The sequence below is a fragment of the Pseudomyrmex gracilis genome, unplaced genomic scaffold, assembly GCF_002006095.1.
Source record: "Pseudomyrmex gracilis isolate BER0280 unplaced genomic scaffold, ASM200609v1 scaffold_100, whole genome shotgun sequence".
NCBI classification, from domain to species: Eukaryota; Metazoa; Arthropoda; class Insecta; order Hymenoptera; family Formicidae; genus Pseudomyrmex; species Pseudomyrmex gracilis.
The window spans coordinates 178,454-198,987 of NW_018020684.1; the positions used below are offsets into that span (position 1 = coordinate 178,454).

The following is a 20,534-nucleotide window of genomic DNA, read 5'->3' on the forward strand; positions in this document are numbered from 1 at the left end:
TTTTTTTTTTTTTTTTTTTTTTTTTAACAACGCGAATATCTAACATTTAGATGATATTACGCACTTCTTTGTCATTTTAGATACTGAATTTACCTGTACGTTATTATTCTCATTGTGCATTACTAAAAAAGTTATGGAAACAATTAAGCGGTCGGAACTCTCGCGATAATAAAATCGACGCCGCTCAGCGGGAAACCTTTTTACGATGCCGTCGTGCTCGGTAGTTCATCTCTCGCGGGTTCTCGTCGTAGTGTCGTCGTCGTCGTCGTCGTCGACGTCGGGCTGGGACGTCGTTAGGTCGACGGTAACTTGCTGAATTTCATTCCGCTTGATAATATCTAGGTCCGAGTTCGTCGGCGCAACGCGCAAGTCTCATATCACGAAGCCACCAACGCCGCCGCGCCGGAGACTTTAGTATTTCCGCGAAGACAGAATTTCTGTCACGAAGGAAGTCTCCTCTCTTCTCGCCGAGACTGAAATCGTGACTGCATAACCGCGCGCGCGCGCGCGCACACACGCTCATACATCCTCTTCACGCGATGCGCTGCGAATAGATACGGAGAAAGCGTATTTGCGCCGGATGTTTCGTGTGTCTTTGTGTGCGCGCGTGTGTACGATCCCCTCGAGCTTTATTTCGTTCCCACTTCCGAATTATGCCACTATCCGGTTACTGCTATCGTTACACACGGTTCTCTTGATAACGAGCGACGCGTTTTCACTTCTTCCGCGAGAAACCATCGAATCTTCCGAGAGAATGGCGTCTTAATGGGCATCCTCTGCAATTCCGAAGAACGACTTTGGGTCGCGCAATGCAATTAATATCGGGAAAATTGGATCGTATTGATCCCAGAGAGAAATATTTCAAAAACCGATATCACGAGTTTTCACATATGTCGGTTGAAAAGACATCGAGAGATTCGATGTGAATATATAGGAACTGCTTCCACGCTACGGTACTTACAGTTCACGTAATTGGATGATACCGGTAGTGCTATTCTACGTCAACTGATAAATAAAGATAATAAAGGTAGCTCGTGCGTATTTGAGCGAAAACGAAGAAAAATGTTGTTTACGCAGCACAGAAAATATTTACAGAAGAAAATTAATTCAAACACGCAGCAATGCCTTTCCACTTCGCAAATTGCAAAAATTTCGTCTAAAAATCTGATTTGCTGCCACCTATATATATATATATATATATATATATGTGAGACGCAAAAAGTAAAAAAACTTCATCAAAATTTTGCAGCTTTGCTTGCAGAGAAAATAGAAATCAATCAAAAAGCATTGCACATTGGAATATCGCCGTTGAATCGCAGCCCTATCTCTCGCCCTTTCTTTCTTCTTTATCTGTGCCAGGCAATAAAGCAAATAAATAGTTTTATTTCTGAAATAAAATACGCGCGGGGCATCGTAAAAAAAAAATAGAGAGTAACCCCCGTTCAAACATTCTCTCCCTTTTTTTCTGGCGATTGCCAGGATACGCGGTCCTCGTAGTAACGATCGACGCCTCCCTTTGGGCGGCTATCGAATTTTCCATAGAGCTAGACTCGCCGCCGAATAAGGGCGAGTCTCTCGCTTGGCTCCCGGAAGTTGCACGAACTAACCGCTCTGTGTTCCAGGAACTCCACGAAAATGGTGTATTCCCCATACCCACGTTTCCTCATCTGGACTGGATGTTTATTGCCAGTATGCTGTGTGAGGTAATGCGCGCGGATTTTTCGCCAGGAGAAAGGTTTTAAAAGCGCGACGAAAGGATGGGAAAAAAAGGAAGCTTTCTGGTGGTGATATATTCAGCTTTTTGTGAAATGGAAATAACACACGTCGCAAGACATTATCTGACATAATCCTTGCTCAAGCCGCAAGAAAAACCCAACGATATCTCTTTATCATAAATAACAAATAATCTTATAAATAACTTTATGTTTATCTTTACACGCGCAATAACGATTGTGTCTGTTTTTTTTTTTTTTTTTTTTTTTTTTTTTATTACATTATAAAGAAATATTAAATATTTATATTGAGTATTTTTTTCAGAATACTCGATACTGCCACGAATTTTTACTATTTGAAAGTTGCAATACAATGCTCAAACACATTTACGTTGCATGTGGCTATAAATCGTTAATAAGAGACAATTTTTTAGCCACGGGAGGATCAAGTAATAAAAAAAAAAAAAAAACGTTGTTAATGGTTTTGCTTTCATAGTTCATGAAGACAAAACTAACGCCAAAACTTTTTAAGCTTTTATAGAATAGCAAAGTTTCTCAAGATTTATGGGAAGCAGCGCAATCACAGAGTTATTTTGTAATTTACATGAAATAAAATATTCACATCTCACCGCAAACCTTCGTTTATTATTCAGTCAATATCGATATTTATTGTATAAACTTTTATTCCGCGCTCGAATTTTTGATACTAAGATTTATGCTGTGCGTGACTCACTTTATTATATAAAATAGAATAACTAAAACACAAAACACAAAAAAAAGCATCGGAAAAATAATCCAAATTAATAAAATAGACTCTAAAAACTATAAGAGCCATTGTAATAATTTGTATTTTCCACTTCAATTGTGCGCGTGAAATGTCCGATTTTATTTCAATATATATTAAATTGGCAATCATTATAAATCGCTGATGGCTATGATTTATTTCAATGTATTCTCTGATCATTAATATTTGCGAAGAAACAACGTATTGCTACGTAGCTCTCACTCGCCAATTTCAATCTATATCTACGTAGCCACTGATCGGGTTAAAACAAAAATAATAATAAAAATACCGCAAATTTCAAAGAAATATAAAATATTCTGCAAAATACAATACACACAATGTGCTAAAAAAATCTCTAAACTGTCTGTTAAAAATTGTAAACTCTATTTTATGTATAAACAATTTAAGCTTATTTTTATATTTTATTAAACAAAATAAGAAAAGAGGGAAAGAATAAAATTTCTAAAATATAACAAAAAATGTATATATTTACATTCCCGTAAATGTAATATCGTTAACAACTGTGTGTATGTGTGTGTGTGTGTGTGTAATATGTCACTGCACAAACGTGTTACGTGCCTCGATAAAGTGATTACAATCCAGAAAGTAAAGATCTCTCGTTCACATTCTTCAGCTGCCTGTATGACGCATCTCGAGCCAATTTCCTGGCTATCATCCAATAATCCGAAATATCCAATAATCCAGAAGTGGCCGAGCTCTCACAATAGCAATGGAGTGTGGCGAAAATTTCTTTCATACTCACTCCAGAAAAGGCACGCCGTGCAATAACCGTCGCCGAATGTGCGACGACTCATCCTCCCGTTCGCCTCCAGAAGTGACCGCGTTCTCTCCGGTCTTGAAACAACAACCGGAAGTTTCCGGACGCGATAATTCTCAAGACATATTTACGAGCGCAGCGGGGGGATTATTTATTCCCGCGGTCGCCGTAGTGCCGATATTTCCCGGTTCGCACACACACACACACACACACACACCTTATTCCGATGGTGCGGAGTTCGCCACCTAAGCGACGATTCGAACCGGACCGTGGTTGAACACGGGCCAACGCGCGATTCAACGCTGTTCCATCCGCCACGTAACACACACGCGCGCACAAGTTTGCGCTCCGACAGAGAGATGAGATATCCGTTTTCCTAGTGATTCATAGGGGTCGAAACGCGAGACGGCACGTCACGCCGGCCGGTCAGCAAGTACAATGGCCAATGGATAGATACGATGGTGGCCGTAGGGCTGAATGAGAAACGAGGGGATGATCGGTTTGCGCGAAGAACCTAACTAGCCCGCAGCCAGAGTAAACTCCGTTTCTGTTTGCCGACAATCCTCGATAGGATACGAACCAAGATGAACGCGTCTATCGGCAGGACGGTTTTGCAGTTCGGGGCGGGAACTTTAGTTTAATTGCTTTTTCCGCCGAGATTATTCTACGTAGAGTTTCTCCTCTGCCGCGCTCCGATGAGATCGAAAGAGATCGGAAGTTTGCTCAATCTGCGGTGTATATACACCTCTTAACAATTTTATTGGTCGATTGTGTCGGGCAATTTGTTTTATCAGTAAGAGAAAAAAACGCACTTCAAAACGTATCTTTTTATCGCGAAATTGTTCGCGATCTCTCATCAAATTTGTCATCTTATCAAAACATTGTCGGAGAAGTTTATCTGCGTCAAACTATTATACATATATATATATATATTCGCGCATATAGAATTTCCTTATGTTTCCAAGACTTTTGACTTAACCGCGGATTAAATTTAGCTACCGTGAATTCCGGGAACTTCGTTTAAAGTTTAACCTCGCTTAATACCCGAGGCTTTACCTATCTTAATCGCTATCTACATTTAAATCCTTGATTTTAAACGCTTTGCGGACTCTCACTCGGAAATGTCGCTTCAAAAAAGAGACATTAAACAAAATTTTTTAATAGTTAACATTAACGACAAAGAATATAAAAATCCAGAATAATTTAAATATTCTCGAAATATCTATACACAATTTAACTTTGTGAAGATGGCGATGTCGATTTTATTTTTTTCAAACGTCGCTCACCTCCCGCGTTCAGATTTGTGTGCGCCTCATTAGCATAAAGAAATTCTAGAATCGTCAGCTAATTATCAATCTCATTTTAATCGCAAATTTCGCAATATATATATATATATATCTTTGCGAATCTCCGGACACAATTTCGCAGAAACAAAAGACCAGATCTCCTCTCTGAGCACGTCCGCTCAACTTGTCGCCTTGCAAAACGCATATCCGCGTTCAGTCTCGAATTAATCAAGCGGCGGTTTTATCCGACGACGACGACGACGACGACGACGGGCCAATTGCGGCGGTGTTAATTGGCGGACAGGTGGAACGGTTCTGCGGATGGTCGTTAATGTCGCCCCACGTTCAAGGACAAGCGCGCGCAGAGTGCGACCGCAATTAATGGCCTCGGATGCGCAGCATCCACGACGATGGTACTCTCGCCCCTGGTCTTAGAGTATTTCGCTGTACGACGAGAAACAGAGAGACGGGGTAGCCCTGCAGCAGTCGCCTCGGTCTGGACTTGATTTACGTGCGATCGCATTAAACGGTTCTTTGATGGCCCCCTTACCTTCTGAGTGGTTGATAACTTAATTTGCTGCTCCACTTTGGAACTCAGCCACGACTCTTGCTGGCCCCATGCTCATCCTCTTTTTCCACGCCCAACGTTATGTTGAAACGCTCTCGTTGCTCGGCGCGATTATTTTTTCCCTCTTTGGTGCGCCCCATCGCTCGTTCTTTTGCGCTCGATTTCTCCGCGCGCGATTCATTCAAGCACCGGAATAAACTACCATCGATAACAATGAAGTGAGGAGAGAGAGCGAGTTACATAATAGATTTACCATCGTTCAAATTGCATTCGAATCAAGATTTTATTAAATAACAAAAGGTAATGCGCAAAGTGCAAGACGTGATGTTACGTAAGTTCATTTATATATTCAAATTCTGTTCCAATATTATTTCGAACGAGATAATATGTTTTTCTGTTATTTTCTCTTGTTGGATTTTTGACGTAGCAAAAACATTCTTACGGGTCAAAGGGTTTCGTGAACACAATATAATATTTACAAGTCGTGCGCTTTTTGCGAACGACTTAATGAGAAACGACGCAAGTTTAATCCGCGAAGAGCGAAGAAACTTCTTGTCTGGTTTCCTCGTTGGCGAAGTAGGAAAAGCGGCAGGTCGGGTGGAAAAACCGAGCTGTCGTCGCGACGCGCGGTTTAAATTGGACTTCGCAAACAGTGACGATGAATTGGAGGTTACAGGTAACAAGACCGGTGGAAAAGAGGGAATAAGAAGAAGAAGAAGATGATGACGGTGCGGCCGTGAAGAAACGTTTCAAGATATATAACTGCGAACCAACAGGTTAACTTGGCGTCGTCACGACCGAACTTTCCGATCGATCTTAACGAAGAGTCGCCCCCTCGTAACTTCGGTCGTTTACCGCCGAACTTCCATGAACTTCGAACCGTGTAAGTCCGAAGAATGTATGAGTTTTGGACCAGCACGATGCGCTGGTCTCTGTGAATCTCGGAAAGTCGAAAGAAACGCGGCAAAGAATTGAACCTCGATCGTGCGAGGTTTATTTACGTCAGTTTTGTGTTTGCTACGTCAGACTTTCGATCCGCAAAGACAAACGTAACGGGAGCGACACACGTCATGCGCCAAAGCGAGCGCTCTCCTTGCACGATCAAAGAACAGTATCAGGGAAACAAAAGTACAACTATATATATATATGTTCTTTTCTCTAAAACACTAAAATATATTTTACAAGTAAATTGATGTTTCTCTTTTCTTGTAACATTTTTCCTACATTAGCTAAAATTGAGATTTTTTATATATATTTTTTTTTTTTTTTTTAAACTTTCAGTAGAAAAAAATATGTTCCATATCCATCCAGTGATATCGGGGAAATAGTTTCATACGTACTCACAGCTAAAAGCTGAAGGTATATTTCAAACGCGGATTTGCGACCGCAGCGATGAAAAAAAAGTTTTTTGACAAAAAATTTACACTCGTCTCCAATTTCCCTCAAGTGAGAATGAACCGCGCTTGCTCTTTGCGCAAGCGAATCCGATTTAAAACAATAGCTCCAAAACGTCGTCGGGCGAGTTTCCCGTTATCGTCGATTGAAATTCGTGTGCAGTCGGAATGAGCATCGAGAGGGAAGTAAGATGTCGAGGGATTAATTGAAAAGGGGGAAGTTTGCGCGCGCGCGCATGCGATTGCTTGGTTCTTCCATCTCGTTACGGCGTGATAACGAAAAGCGACCGAGCGCAGTTGTTTAACGAACTTCGATCTCTTCTTCGAAAGAAGAGCGTTGAATTCTTCGTGAACGAGTTCCACAGATCGCGCGCGTTGCTTCGATTTCGTTTTCCATTCGAAGCCCCTCCCGCTCTCATCTTAATTTCAATCGGCCGTGATCTCATTAACGCGCTCGATTATCTCGACGCGTTTAAAATTGTTTTTTTCCTCCTTTTCTCCGTGTGCATTTTTATGATGACACGTATCAATGTAAAGACGCGCGCGCGCGCGCTTGAGCGACTATATCAAATGAGTTTTCTCACTCGCGTAATTAATGTCTCTTGCCAAAATTCCGGAAAGTTGATTCGCTTATACATTTGTAGAGACGCAGCATTCTCTCATCGGAAGTAATTTCGAAGCAACGAACTAGACGCTCTTTTGTCGTAATCGCATTGATGATCGCCTCAAAAGTACAAAAACACATTTAATTTTAACATTCGCTTTAAATCCTAATTTAAAACTCACTCTTTAAATCGTTTTCAAGCTTTGTTCAAATTTAACGTGCTAAGAGATTTACAAGCAATAACGGTATTTCACAAAGAATGTAAAGACTTTTGAGTATTGGACAATTTGCTCGCTTGTCCCAAATTGCATAATAGAATCTCGTATACAAGTTCGTAATTAGGAAATGGGCTTTCTCGAGCGAACAGACGCTTTGCTCTCATACACAGCGAAACTAATGGAAGATCAATATTTACTCTCGTGTCATGTCATAAGTTATTACATGAAAAGGATATCTCGGAAAATATGGTGTAGAAAACGAACGTCGAGCAATATTCGTTTTGCGAATTTTGACGTGGTTATATATATATATATATATATGTGTAGAATCGACACCCATCTTCCGGACTATCGGAAAATTATAAGACTTACCAAATGTTCGATGCAAAAACATTTCATCACAAAATGTTGCTGCCGTAGACATAATCCTTGTGAAACTTTACATAATATACAAAAAAACACAGAATAATTTTGTATATTTTTATACGACAGAAGTTTGTGTGAAAAAAATATAAAAGATAAAAACTAAAATTAATTTTTATTGTAAAGTATTAGTTCAATAAATAAATAAATATATATATATATATATATATATATATATATAAAACATATATATTAGGTCTACCGGAAAGTTCTATCCGTTTTTGGAATAAAACAAAATACAAATTTTTCTTACCGTCAATAAACTTTATTAAATAATATAATTGCCATTATTATTAATGATTTCTTGCCAGCGTGAAGGCAATTTGTATATCCCATTTTTGAAAAATTAAGAAAAATTTGTATTTTGTTTTATTCCAAAAACGGACAGAACTTTCCGGTGGACCTAATATATATATATGTTTATATTTCTATGAGTTGTGAGAACAAACACAGTGAATAAAATAAAACTTTTCAATGTTTCTTACGTGTAACTAACAATAACTTGCGCGACCAGTCAATAAATGTAATATGCTTATTCCCTGGTGTATTTTCCGAGCGCAATATGGAAAATTACTCCTTTCTCTGTCTCTCTGTCTCTCTGTAATCTTGTGGTTCCAGTGAACTTTCGACAGTTACTATAATCCCATCTCCACTCTCCGCAAACTCGAAACAATGTTGTCTACAGATTCTGGTCACGCTTAATCCTTAATAACAGACGATCGAGTTATGAGAAACATGCAGTTATCAAACATCTAATAATGATCTTTTTATTTCTTTTTTGTAATCGCATTTGCAACGAAATTGGCACTTCATATAAATAAGTATTTAAACAGATAACAATTACCATATCTATATCTGTTGTAAAATAATTTTGATTTTGATTGTTAAAACTTTATATACGTGCTTATGTGTGTTAAATCATTAATTTTTCTGTTAATTGCTTGCATTTCCCGCTATTAAGTGTTTCGAGAACTATTGGAATAAACAGGTAATTGTTCGAGAGAGTTCAGATTGTTTCCTAATAGGCACTCAATAGATAATCTTTCATCTCAGAAACTCTCGACACCGTCTATGCAGCCGACATCAACTTATTAGAGAATATCGGTGGCGCGAGATTCAATGGCGAATGATTTAACTGGGAGTGGCACGCCTAAGGCTGCTCTAACGCTTCAGTCCAGGAAGGGATAGATTTAGCGACAGTTAGAGGAACACACACTGAGACGTACACAAGTTTCGAGAAGATAATCGGAGAAGTCAGGAATCCCGTTAAGATGTTGCCGGACTGTTGTAAGGTAAGTTTCTTGATAGCTTTCGTGATATTTGTCTTTTGTTCGTTCGCAACTCTACCGGTTACACGAGAAACTAGAACTTCTATATTAGTTTTTGTTGTTACAATATTCACTAAAAATATATATCACATTCGAGAACGACTCTCGATACTTAAAAATTGACAAACTTAGCGTAACTAAAGATATAGAATAACTTTTATAATTCAAATATTAGTCGAGTATTTTTTATTTTAATTTTATAAATATTAAAAGTCACCTATATATAAATATATTATATTATTATTAGATCAATTATATATAAATATTTATATCAATAAAATAGAGCAATTAAGTGTTAATTTCGGCGCGCAATCTCAAAGCAAATATAAGTTGTTGACAAAATATTTGATTGTTGTATCAAGCTGTTCAATATAAAACGCCGATTTTTTTAAATATAATTGTTTACAACACGCTTTTGGCAAAGACGGTATTTTCTTTGTGGCAAAAAATGTTGAAGCATTCAAACTTCAAACAGCCATTGATTGAAAAACCGGTTCACTTGTATGTGCCGCGTAGAATATTTTACGATATTTACGAACGCTGTAGCGTAGTACTCTCTTTCGTAGCATTAATGGCAGAAAATATTGTTTCGTCAGATGAAATATTTAAAAGGTAAAAAGCGCGCGCGGATGGCGAACACGTATCTGAATACGTTTGTCCAATCGCCAGATAGATCTCTATATTATTTTATTGCATATTTGCAGAGCACGTAGTCGCGTGCGCGCAACTCTTAATATTATTATATACGTACATACATGTATGTGTGTGTATATATATGTATACACACACATATATATGTATATACATATATATATACATATATAAAGTGATAGCGTACATACGCGTGCCGCAACTCTTCTCTCTTTCCGCGCGAGTTTTAATTTCTCGCGGTGACTTCGAATATATATCGATATTTTCGAATATACACGTTGTTTTAACGTTGTTTGCAGAATAAATAGCCGAGGTAAACAAGAACGATATGGTAAATATCCTTTTTTTTTTGTACGTACAATGTTTCTCCGCCTGAAATCTAGCGTACAAATGTAAGTACTCTAAAAATTTCACTTTTTTCTTCTATATTTGTCAGTTGTTTTCTGTTCCCGTATATATATATGTACATATATATACATATATATATATAATCCGGTATTTCCACTAAAACACGGTTCGAAAATTCGCGTATCGCTGACGATCGTTGTGTTATAAGAATAAATCCGGGTGGAATTCAAATAATCCGGATGCAGCGTGCTAGTCTGAATGACTGTAAAATTGACTGCAACATCATGATTTCCATTAAAACAAGCGCGCGTTTCGAACGCAAAACTATTCAGACACATTTTCGCACAAATGTCAATTAATAAAAACTCCTCTCTCTCTCTGTCAGATAGAAATATGTTTCCGGTAAAAAACTACGCGATCCGCGAATAGAGCAGAGTGCGTATTTGCAAATTGATCTGTCTTCCGTATAGCTTTTTGTTTTTACCGCGAACATATTGCGAAGGGGAGGGGGGGGGGTAGGTGTGCCTCTCAATCTTGCCATTACTTTCGTTTTAGTCAGCGCAGACATATTGGTTCGATATCATCGAATGTATATAGTCAACGCAGCGGCAAGCAGAGCAATTTCGACGTTCGATAGTATCTACAATACGTCAAACACGGCGTCGAACCGGTCGGATCTGGATTGAGCGTCCGATCTCACGTCAAATTTCGGGACGACGCTAAGTTTACGTAATCCGAGATACAATCTATTTTGTCTGCCCACGATTCGCGAGACACTTCGAAACAGCTTCCAACAGAGCTTCCTGAACTGTCTGTATCGGCAAACCGCGAAAACCCGGCGGTCAGTCTCCGTCGCGAATCAATCGCTTCGAAATCGACGCAGTCGAAAATGCAATTCGCTCGCTCGCTTCAGTTGCGGAACTGCGGACTCGAAATAACGTTCGAGGGTTCGCACAACGTTAAGAGGATCGTGTGACGTTGTTACATGAGCGGCCATCGTTTGCGACAGTCATCGGAATAACGAACCCTTTGTGGCTCGAGTCATTTTACAACGTTAGAGGAAACGAGGAAACTGACTGTCACCACGACGATCGTGCGCAGCTGCTTTTGCGTGTCGTGGAAAAAAGTGCAACAAGAAATCGTAATAAGCTTTAAAAAGCAGCACTTTGAGAGACAATATATATGTAAGCAATGCAGAGAATTCAATCAGAAAGACGTTAGAGAAATTTAAATAAAATAATTTTGTGAGTAAAATATGAAAATTATAATTGTACACGCATACATTTCCGTTTATCATCTTTCACAGCGCGTTTTCGCAGATAGTCTCTCACCAGAATCAGAATTCTGGCACACATCCCTGCTGTCATTATCGAGGGCATCTCAATTCTGCCGGTCGAGAGTCGGTCAATAGTAGTAATAGTTGATCTCAATACTAACAAAATAACAGCAAATGCACGCGCTCTGTACGTGCTTTCCCTATCGATCGACAAATGATAGTATATTGTAATTGAACTCGTATTTCGCAAGCGACGGAATCAAGTCACGAGAGCGTTTTGAATTACAGCAGAAAAAACAATTGTATAATATGATTGTTTATCTTAAACTACTATCCGTTCTTCTCACACAGGTCCGAATTAATTGATGTGTATATTGCGAATATATATATAATTAGGTATATATAATTTATACATACCTATAATGTAACGTAATATATTCAACGTCATCAATTCAGAAATACCTTTGTGTTTTATTTATCCATTTAAATCATCTACGATGATAAATCAACATTAATGGTTTTTGATTCATAAATTGTATCGATAATTAAATGAAAATATCGGCATTGTGTTGCAAATAAAATATTATACGATATTCGTGCAAATAATCGAAAAGCAATAAAACGCATCGCTAAATAGTTTTCACAGTAGTGAGAATTAATTTTTGAGCGCGAATTAAAATAAACTAATTCCGCATTAACAAACGCGCGACAGTTTCTTGCTGCGCCCATCGTTAGAATTATGTACTTTCATTGTCGATAATTAGAATCGTCGATGATCGTCAGAAAGTACAGTGGTTGTCAGATGAGAGCGAAACTTCCTTAATTCCGACCACGTCGACATTGAGATAATTGCGTGACGTGATTTACATGAAGTACCTAATACGTTATAATCAGTTCTCCGAGCGCAATCACACAGCGTTATATGATGACAAACGAGTCCCCTTGACAAAGCCAATTACAGTTTCTGCCTTGTTAGAGCAAAATAACGAAATGCCAACTTTGCAGAAATATTTCATATCGTTGAAGTTTGGAACGTTCGTCGAACGAAAGAACATATTTTTGCTTTTAACCATCAGTAATGTAAAAACACATATTTCATAAAACTTTACATCTTAAAATCGATATTATACATATCTTCTATAAAAAAAATTTTTTATATATCAATAACAAAGTATATAGGTACAACAGGTTCCTCGTTCCGAAGTACCAATCGTATATATTGCATGTCACTAAATATTATACGATGAAATATCACTTTGCCACACAACAAAAGAAGGCTCGAAACATTTTTGTTGATTAAAAAACATCATCATCGCGACAACGTTCGATACAGATAGTTTTTCGCTTGACAAACGTTTCAAACTTTAACGACATAATATTTCAACGCAATTGTGTTGTGTATGTAGACACACATAGAAAATATATTATGTACTAAATATATATGTTATCGCATACAACATATGTTGTAAATTTTATATTGTATTATATTTTGTAAGAATATATCTTTGGAGTTTAATGCATATATATATATATATATATATATATCGTTTTAGTGTTTTTTTCCTTTTTTCTTATCGTTCGAAATTCCCTCAATTTTACAACTTTGCATTTGCCGAAGTTTTACCGTGCGCGTGTTTATGCTACTGCTTCGTCTCGTCTGCGAGATTTGGTCGAGGACCACCGTAATCACCGTAGTCGCTATTTTCGTATACACGAGAAGAAGACTCTGTAAGCCACGAGCGCGAGTCTCGCCGACCCTGACTCAAATTCAAACAAGAGCCAGCTGCCGCTCGGCATTGCCCAATCCGGCGCATCTCAAGATCTCGAATTTAGAAAAGAGATCGACGAGAGAATCTCTTCTAAAAGATTGATCGTTACATCGAATTTTCAAAATCAATGCAACCTTAATTTATTTCTACATGACTTTGTAAAATCTGTGCGTCAAAGATGATATAAATCTATTTTTTTTTTCGCACTCAGATCTTTTATGAAGTCACGCGTGACGACGCAAACTCCACAATATATATTTTTTTAACATAATGTAATATTTTAACGGTCAATAATATAATTTGCAATTAAACTTCTCTAATAGCGTATGATAATTGATAAAATGTACTTTGTTATTTTTCTGAGAATACAGATGGATCAAATATACTTGACAATTTCGAAAAAATGGCTTCTGAAACCTTTGAATCATGCACGCACGAATAGTTCGAGACGAAGAGACATTTTTCGTCGAAAACGGCTGCGAGCAGCTTCTCCAGTCGCTCGTAGATACATCGATTCGTTATCGAGATATTGCTTTCGTGCAGCCACGGACAAGGAGCGGTTGAATTCGCGAAGATTTATGATTTCACCGTATACGCGTTCGCCAATTTTTTCCCTTTCTTTCTATTTCTATGATCGTCTCGCGTCGCCACGTTCAAGTGCATGAGCATAAAATGAGAAATCGTTTCTCGTTGCCATTATTTGCTACGACACAAAGTTAACGACGGAAGAATAGAAAAACATGTGAGAAGCGAGTGCACTTTGAGTTTATGATGCACGAAGTTGCGCGTTAGAGAAAACCTGCTTGATTATCTTATCAACTGCGAATAGATCGGCGAAATCACAAAAATGCAAGCTATATCATTAGACTCGGATCTCGGAAATTGAGAAAAATGTGAACAATATTCTCAAAGTGCAACGTAGGTAGCTCATTAATTAAATTTCGCCAAGCTACATCTCCATCAAAGAAAAAGAAAAACTTCTCCGCGCAAAGTGAAAACCGTGATCGTTGCAATAAAGGTCTTTCTGCGTTTCTTCCGCTCTTTGCGGCCTTCGATTCCTTTTACGGGCCGGTCTGGAAACATTTACTATCCTCTCACGGTATTCTTAGTTAACGAACCAAACCGGCGGAGTGTATCAATCACCCAATGCTCTTTCTATTGCCTCCTGAAAGTTCGGTTCATGGTTCGAATTGGTACCAAAGTTGTATCGAACTTATACATATGAAATGCGGTAGAACACTGCAGTTCTAACCAAGTTTCACGGTATGCGAATTGAAGATGATTTCGAGCGGAGAGAAGCGCGCGTTCGCCATTATTCGATGACAAGTGACAGTTTCCCAAGATTATTCATGCAACTAAGTAAACAGAGTTCATTACGGACTATTTAACATATTATTTACTTGTACAACAGATATATGTGCGTTCACGGTGTTACGTCAAAGAGATATAATCGATGTAGCAAAATAAAATGTAGCGAAATAAAAATTCAAAGAAATAAATTAATTATGTAAATTTATTTTATAAATACCACAACAATTGCACACACTCTTTCGCTCCTTCCTCTCGCACGTTGATGACATATTAAATGAAAATTCTACAAAATAACACATGCTGGTCAAGAAATTTTTGAGAGAAATACAAACTGTGACATTGCGTTCGTATACTGAAAAAAAAAAAAACTATTTACTCAACTAAATGCGTTTAGCTGAGTTTCAATTTGTTATCTGAAATACTTGGTTGTTTAATTCAAGCATATGGTAATAAAGATAACAAATTTGTATAAATTGAATTAACAATAGTGGTAATGAACATATTTAATTCACTAAACCATGAATTGTTTTGTCAAACATAAGTTGTGATAATTTCAAATAAAAGATACTGTTAAAAAAGATGAAATAGGCAATTCTCATTTACTTTAATTGAACATAATCTGAATTTCTTTGTACTAAGTATTTCATCTAATCAAACTGCTTATTTTTATTAGCAGACAAAATATTGTGTTGTCCTATTGTGTTGTAACATTCACAGTTACCTGTATTTAAGCAAATTATAATTTTGTTAAAACAACTAAATTGTCTTTCGGTAATAATCTAATTATTATATCTATTGAAACGTGATATCTTCTTACATTAATCAATATTTCATTGACAGCCCGTGACCGCTGCATATATTTGAATCGAATACTATTTTGTTACTTCACCAACTTTTTTTTCTCAGTGTATCAACTCGATAATTAGACGTTTTTCGGAATAAGTTTAAAATTCTCGTTCTCGCTTTCTACTTACTTGTCGAATTTCTCTCGGAAGGAAACGATGTTTGTTCAAAACATTTGCCCCGAGATACGAGAGAAGGAATCGTGGATCAAAGGTTTTTCCACGTTTGGAAAGAGAGAACCCGGCCTTCCAACACGCTCGCCCTTTTTTCTTCGCATTATCGGCGAACGGTGCGCGCAGCAGTAAAGTGAAATCTGGCTAGTCGTGTTCTTGCCGCGAGCAATCTTGTAGAAGTTCTCTCTCGAAACTCGCATGAAAATCGATTTTTCAAAAAGATACGATATGTACGTGCGAGGAATCGATTATTGATCATCGTCCCACCATCGCAAAAGTGATTGCTCTCCTCGTTGTTGCGATAGTCGCGGTTTAACGCAAGCCACGATCGCCCATAAATAAATTATTTATCTCTCGCGCGATTAATTCAAACGTCAGTGGTCTCTCTCCACAACTATAAACCCGGATTTTTAGCACGCGAGATTACTCTCGCACAGATAGATTATTCTTTTGATAGATATTGTATTTGTTAAATAATTTGTTAAATAATTGTGTTTGTACGGTTTAATGCAAAATCTATTTCTTTCATGCCAGAGTTACATTTTTTTTATTACAAAACGGAAACGAATCAAGTTGATTTGACGCTTGTTTTTTTATTTAAATATTCAAACAAATATTTTATGCTTAACTTTCTACAAAATAGAGAATCTTCTTGCAAAGTATTCATTTTTTCAAGGAAATACTTTTTTGTTGCTTCTAACGCGCGGCGAGACTTACCTTCCAAAACTCGAACGCAGTCGGTCTCGTTCGGATACGGATCGGGATAATGCGGGCTATAAAATTCCTGCTTCGCCGGATCCCCGATTTGAAACCTTTCGCATTTGTCTGGGACGTGCCTCATGTGGCGTCGTGGCATCGCGACGTCTCTCGTAGACGTCTCTATCGGCGTCGTATTTTTCAACTTCCAGCGTGAGACCGTCTCGGGCGACAGTCGTGTCACGGTCGTCGGCACTATCTGTACACATTGTAAAGTCACATTTAAATTTATACGCAAAAATTACATTACGTATGAAATACATAGTACGAGAGTTCGGTTTTATTAAATCACGCGACAACAATAAATAAAAATATTGCAATTTAATCTTTTTTTTTTGTTTTTTAAGAGCCAAGTTCGGAGCAAAGAAAGTCTCTCTGTGAGATATTTCTGCGATCTCTGCGCGCGCGTCGAGTTTATTTCAGCTGATCAAGAAGATTGAAAATTTACGATCAATGGACAATAAGCCTCTAATGCCGGAGTATCAGATCGTTAATTAAATGAAAGCCCGATTCGGGCAACTGGTATTGCGACAGCGCTAAATTATAGTTATCGCTTGCATTACGATATTGGAAACGGCGCTGAATAATTACGTCTATTACGATATGAGTGATATTGCGCGAAGGAATTTCACATTGATGTTTAATTCCAAGAATCTTAGTGCGTGTCTACTAACAAATATTTAGCGACAAATACTATGCGCGACAATGAGAGGTAGCGTTTGATATTTGTGTTTTTCTTCTAAGAAATAAAACCTGTGTTGACCCTCTATGGGCCCGTGTAACTTTCAAGTCACAAGCTAATATATCCACATTTTACCAAATAGTTTTTAGTTTTTTTCACAAGATGATGTATACGTCTTAATTATATAATGCCTCTGAAATAATCAATAACAATATTGATGACGGTTGGCAGCACCAACCTGAAATGTCAAAATAAATACCTTGCAAGTTGTCTGCGGATAGAAACCAAAGGGAAATTCGGTCCATAGATGGTTAACAACAACAAAACGCGATGTAACATTACTGTCTATCTGTCGTTTCAGATATATTTCAATTGCCTGATATATATAGTGCTTGTGACTTGAACTCAAGAAAATTCTATCTGACTCTAATAATTTTCTTTGAAAAGAGAAAGACTCAGCAATTTGTAGAAATGTTTGTGCGATCTTACTAATCGATAAAATTAATTTAGATAATAGTCGCGATTTTCGATATCGGTTCCGCGCTTGTAATTGCACTGTGATAATTGCTTTAACCGTGAAATTGAAAGATAAATTACGCGCGCAAGAGGAAAAACTAATCTCAAAGTTCAACATTAACTCGCGCGGAATGCTTAAGCTCTGTAGCCTATAACCAAATTATCAAATAATCGCTTATCTAGAGAAATTCGATAAGCTAGAGAGATTCGGTACGATTTACGTCGTGTAAGCTCCAACGAGTCGGCGAGGTTGTCGCAAGGTGATAGCCAATCGCTGACTGCGTGAACGACGATTCGATGGGAATCCGATTGGACGGATCTGTCTGGCTCGTTTCGTCGCTTGTGGAAGAGATGGACGGGTTATGGCGTGTGATTTCCGTATGTACGATGTCATTGACTCCAAGTGATTGCGTCGTCATCCTCCTTCTCCCGTCCTCGTCCTCTTCGGACGACCTCTCGACCACCGTTCCCAGAAAACTTAAGTCCGATCGAGTTCCGGGACTCGATCTGTCTACGCTCCAAGGAGTAGTTTCCGGAAGCTTGTCGCTCGAGGGTCTGATCTCCCTCGCGTGCTCCAGACTCGAGGACTGCCAGGATCGCGACGACGAGGACCGACTCGTTTTCCGAGAGCTGTACGTGCTCCAACGCGGATCCTCGGCCTCGCCCGTGGACGCTCCGGTAACTGAAACAACATTTCAAATCATCAACATTTTTATCTCGAATCGATAACGTATGATCGGAAAAATCGGAAATATGATAATTCTCGAAAACATTTGGTCTTCTAACAAAAAACAAAATATAATTAAAAATTAAAATTGTATTATAATACAGCGATTATATATATTATAGATTATATATAATATTTACGGATATAAAATAATAATATTTATTTGCACTTTTTTCTTGTCAAATAAGTTTTTTCAGCAAATAGATTCACGACACAATTCGTGCGAATTAGTCGCAGTATTCAATCATGTCGGGAAATGAAAGGAAGATATGTTTTCCTCCAAAAAAACAGTTGATTCTCGTTTCAACGCGATCGAGTTGCGTACCGATATATACGAATAGCGGCACGGAGAGGCCGTGCGATTGGTTTGAATGTTCGAATTCCACTCGTGAAAATGCACGCAACACGAACAATTCTCTCGTATATACGCCTTTTTAACTTCCCCGCGATTCTCTTTTTTGTTTTTAGCTTTCAACGCCCGGTAACTAACGAGATTTAGCGCCTACTGTCGTTCGCGTGGGAAACCCAGGCAACTTGATTCGCGACAAAAATGCTCTCGCCTTGATTTAACGAGCGCGCCCGCGCCGGCCTTTGTATCTCCACCGTTTCTTTTTATAGGCTGTTTTGCTCCTTTATCGAATTGATTACCGCCGCGTATCCGATGATACATAGACCGTCGCAAAAGCGCCGCTAATGTTACGTTAAATACAACGCTCTCTTTTTCGCATATATATATTTGTTAAGAGAGATAACGTTAAATTTAATGATTAATTAAACAAACCCCCCCCCTCTTTTAAATACGATACGCTTTTACGAGCCAAAAGTTTAACTCATATGTATATCTATGCGAAATATCATTGTCTAATTTCGCAGTGCACACCGCTCGTCTGATATGAATACCTTTTAATATACAAACGTAAAATGAATGTCAGACAGACATTTAGCGCTAAACGCACTGCGAGAATTCAAGCTAAAATAGTTCGCGCAATAATTGAACAATACTCTACGTTTCGCGGACCGCGCGCGTCCGTTTCTCTTTGAACGTGTATCATATCACGAATGTAGAGAAGCAACAGCTTGACGATATATATATATACATATATATATATATATATATATATGGTGTGTTGTTTCATTCGAGACATCGAAGAGCATGGTAGAAGACTACTTTTAGTTTTTCACGAGAGATCGATAGTAAATATGGCTTCTTCCCTCTTCAGGTTAAAACGTGATGGCCTTACGCTGTAACTGTACTACCCATTGCGTCGCTAAGTCCCTTCATATTTTACTAAAAAAAAAAAAGAAGCTCTCTCGTCGTGTCTGGCATCACGAGAGAGTCTTGCTCGCAAATTTTTAAGTCGACGTCTTACAAAAGGTTTTCCCTTCGTCGCGCGATTTCAGGGTGTGACAAGGTAAGTTCACGGTCCGGAGTGCTTTCATCCCCGGCACTTCGGTCTAGGATACTCACGAAAGAGAGAGATCTTCGGGATGGTATTTCCCGACCAAGCAGCAAGTTAAGCAAAGAATACTTTTCCGTGCACTTAAAAATGAAGTTCAACTATTAGTATATATATATATTTTTTTTTGAGAGATATTTATTATCGAAATAGAATTTTTCCAGTTAAAATTAGCTTAACACATGGCAATTAGAGAAAAATAAAATTTCTGTGTAATTTAGAAAAAAAGGCGCGGGAAAATAGCTTTGTTTAAATGTTTGTTTTTTTTTTTTTGAGAAATTATTCTCGTTGAATGCGACCGCGTTTTTTTTTTTAAAAGAAACCGGAGTTTCTTGCGCTTAATTATTTCTCCGCGATTATTCATGCGGCTCATAAATATTGAATTTTACGCATTCCGACACGTTATCGATTTCTAGACTCAACTAGATAAAGACTGCGCAGTTCTTATCGAGTGTAACCGCGCACTCCGGTAAGGTCAAAATGCACTCGCTCCATTTACTGCTCATTTTCTGAAGAGAGTATTCGGTATATATATTCCGCCTTCTCCGGTTGCCGTTGCTTTGGAGAAAATTTACGATAAAATGCGGAAATCGATGGGTTCGCGTTACTTTCTCACGCTAAAAAATAAAGATGTTCCAATTAGTTGAAAGTATCGATTTTTTTACACTTGCGCGAACTTACGTATATTTGATAAAAATGTTCTTCCATAAGTTTTGTACAAATCGATCCATGTCATTTCTTTACCTATCTCAACAATAATTTTAAACACAGTTAAAATTTTTAATTGATTACTATTATATAATGACATCTTTTTACTGAGAGTAATATGTTGTGCGTGTGTGTGTGTGTAAAAACTATTTCTAACAATTTCAAACAAAGGAACTTTCATATTTTTGTGTAAATTGCCAACCGAAAATAGTTGCTCGACAA

The 20,534-nt window shown here is 38.0% G+C and overlaps 1 protein-coding gene across 1 annotated transcript in view; it reads right to left on the reverse strand.

The window, feature by feature from the left end:
* Positions 1-20,534, reverse strand: part of LOC109855858 — a 109,590-nt gene that overhangs the window by 28,142 nt on the left and 60,914 nt on the right. Inside the window, exons 2-3 of the mRNA XM_020430521.1 lie at positions 17,642-18,102; positions 16,184-16,421 (exon numbers count right to left, since the gene is read on the reverse strand). Of these exons, the coding sequence (XP_020286110.1) occupies positions 16,184-16,421; positions 17,642-18,102 (699 nt within the window). The remainder of the gene's footprint in view (positions 1-16,183; positions 16,422-17,641; positions 18,103-20,534) is intronic.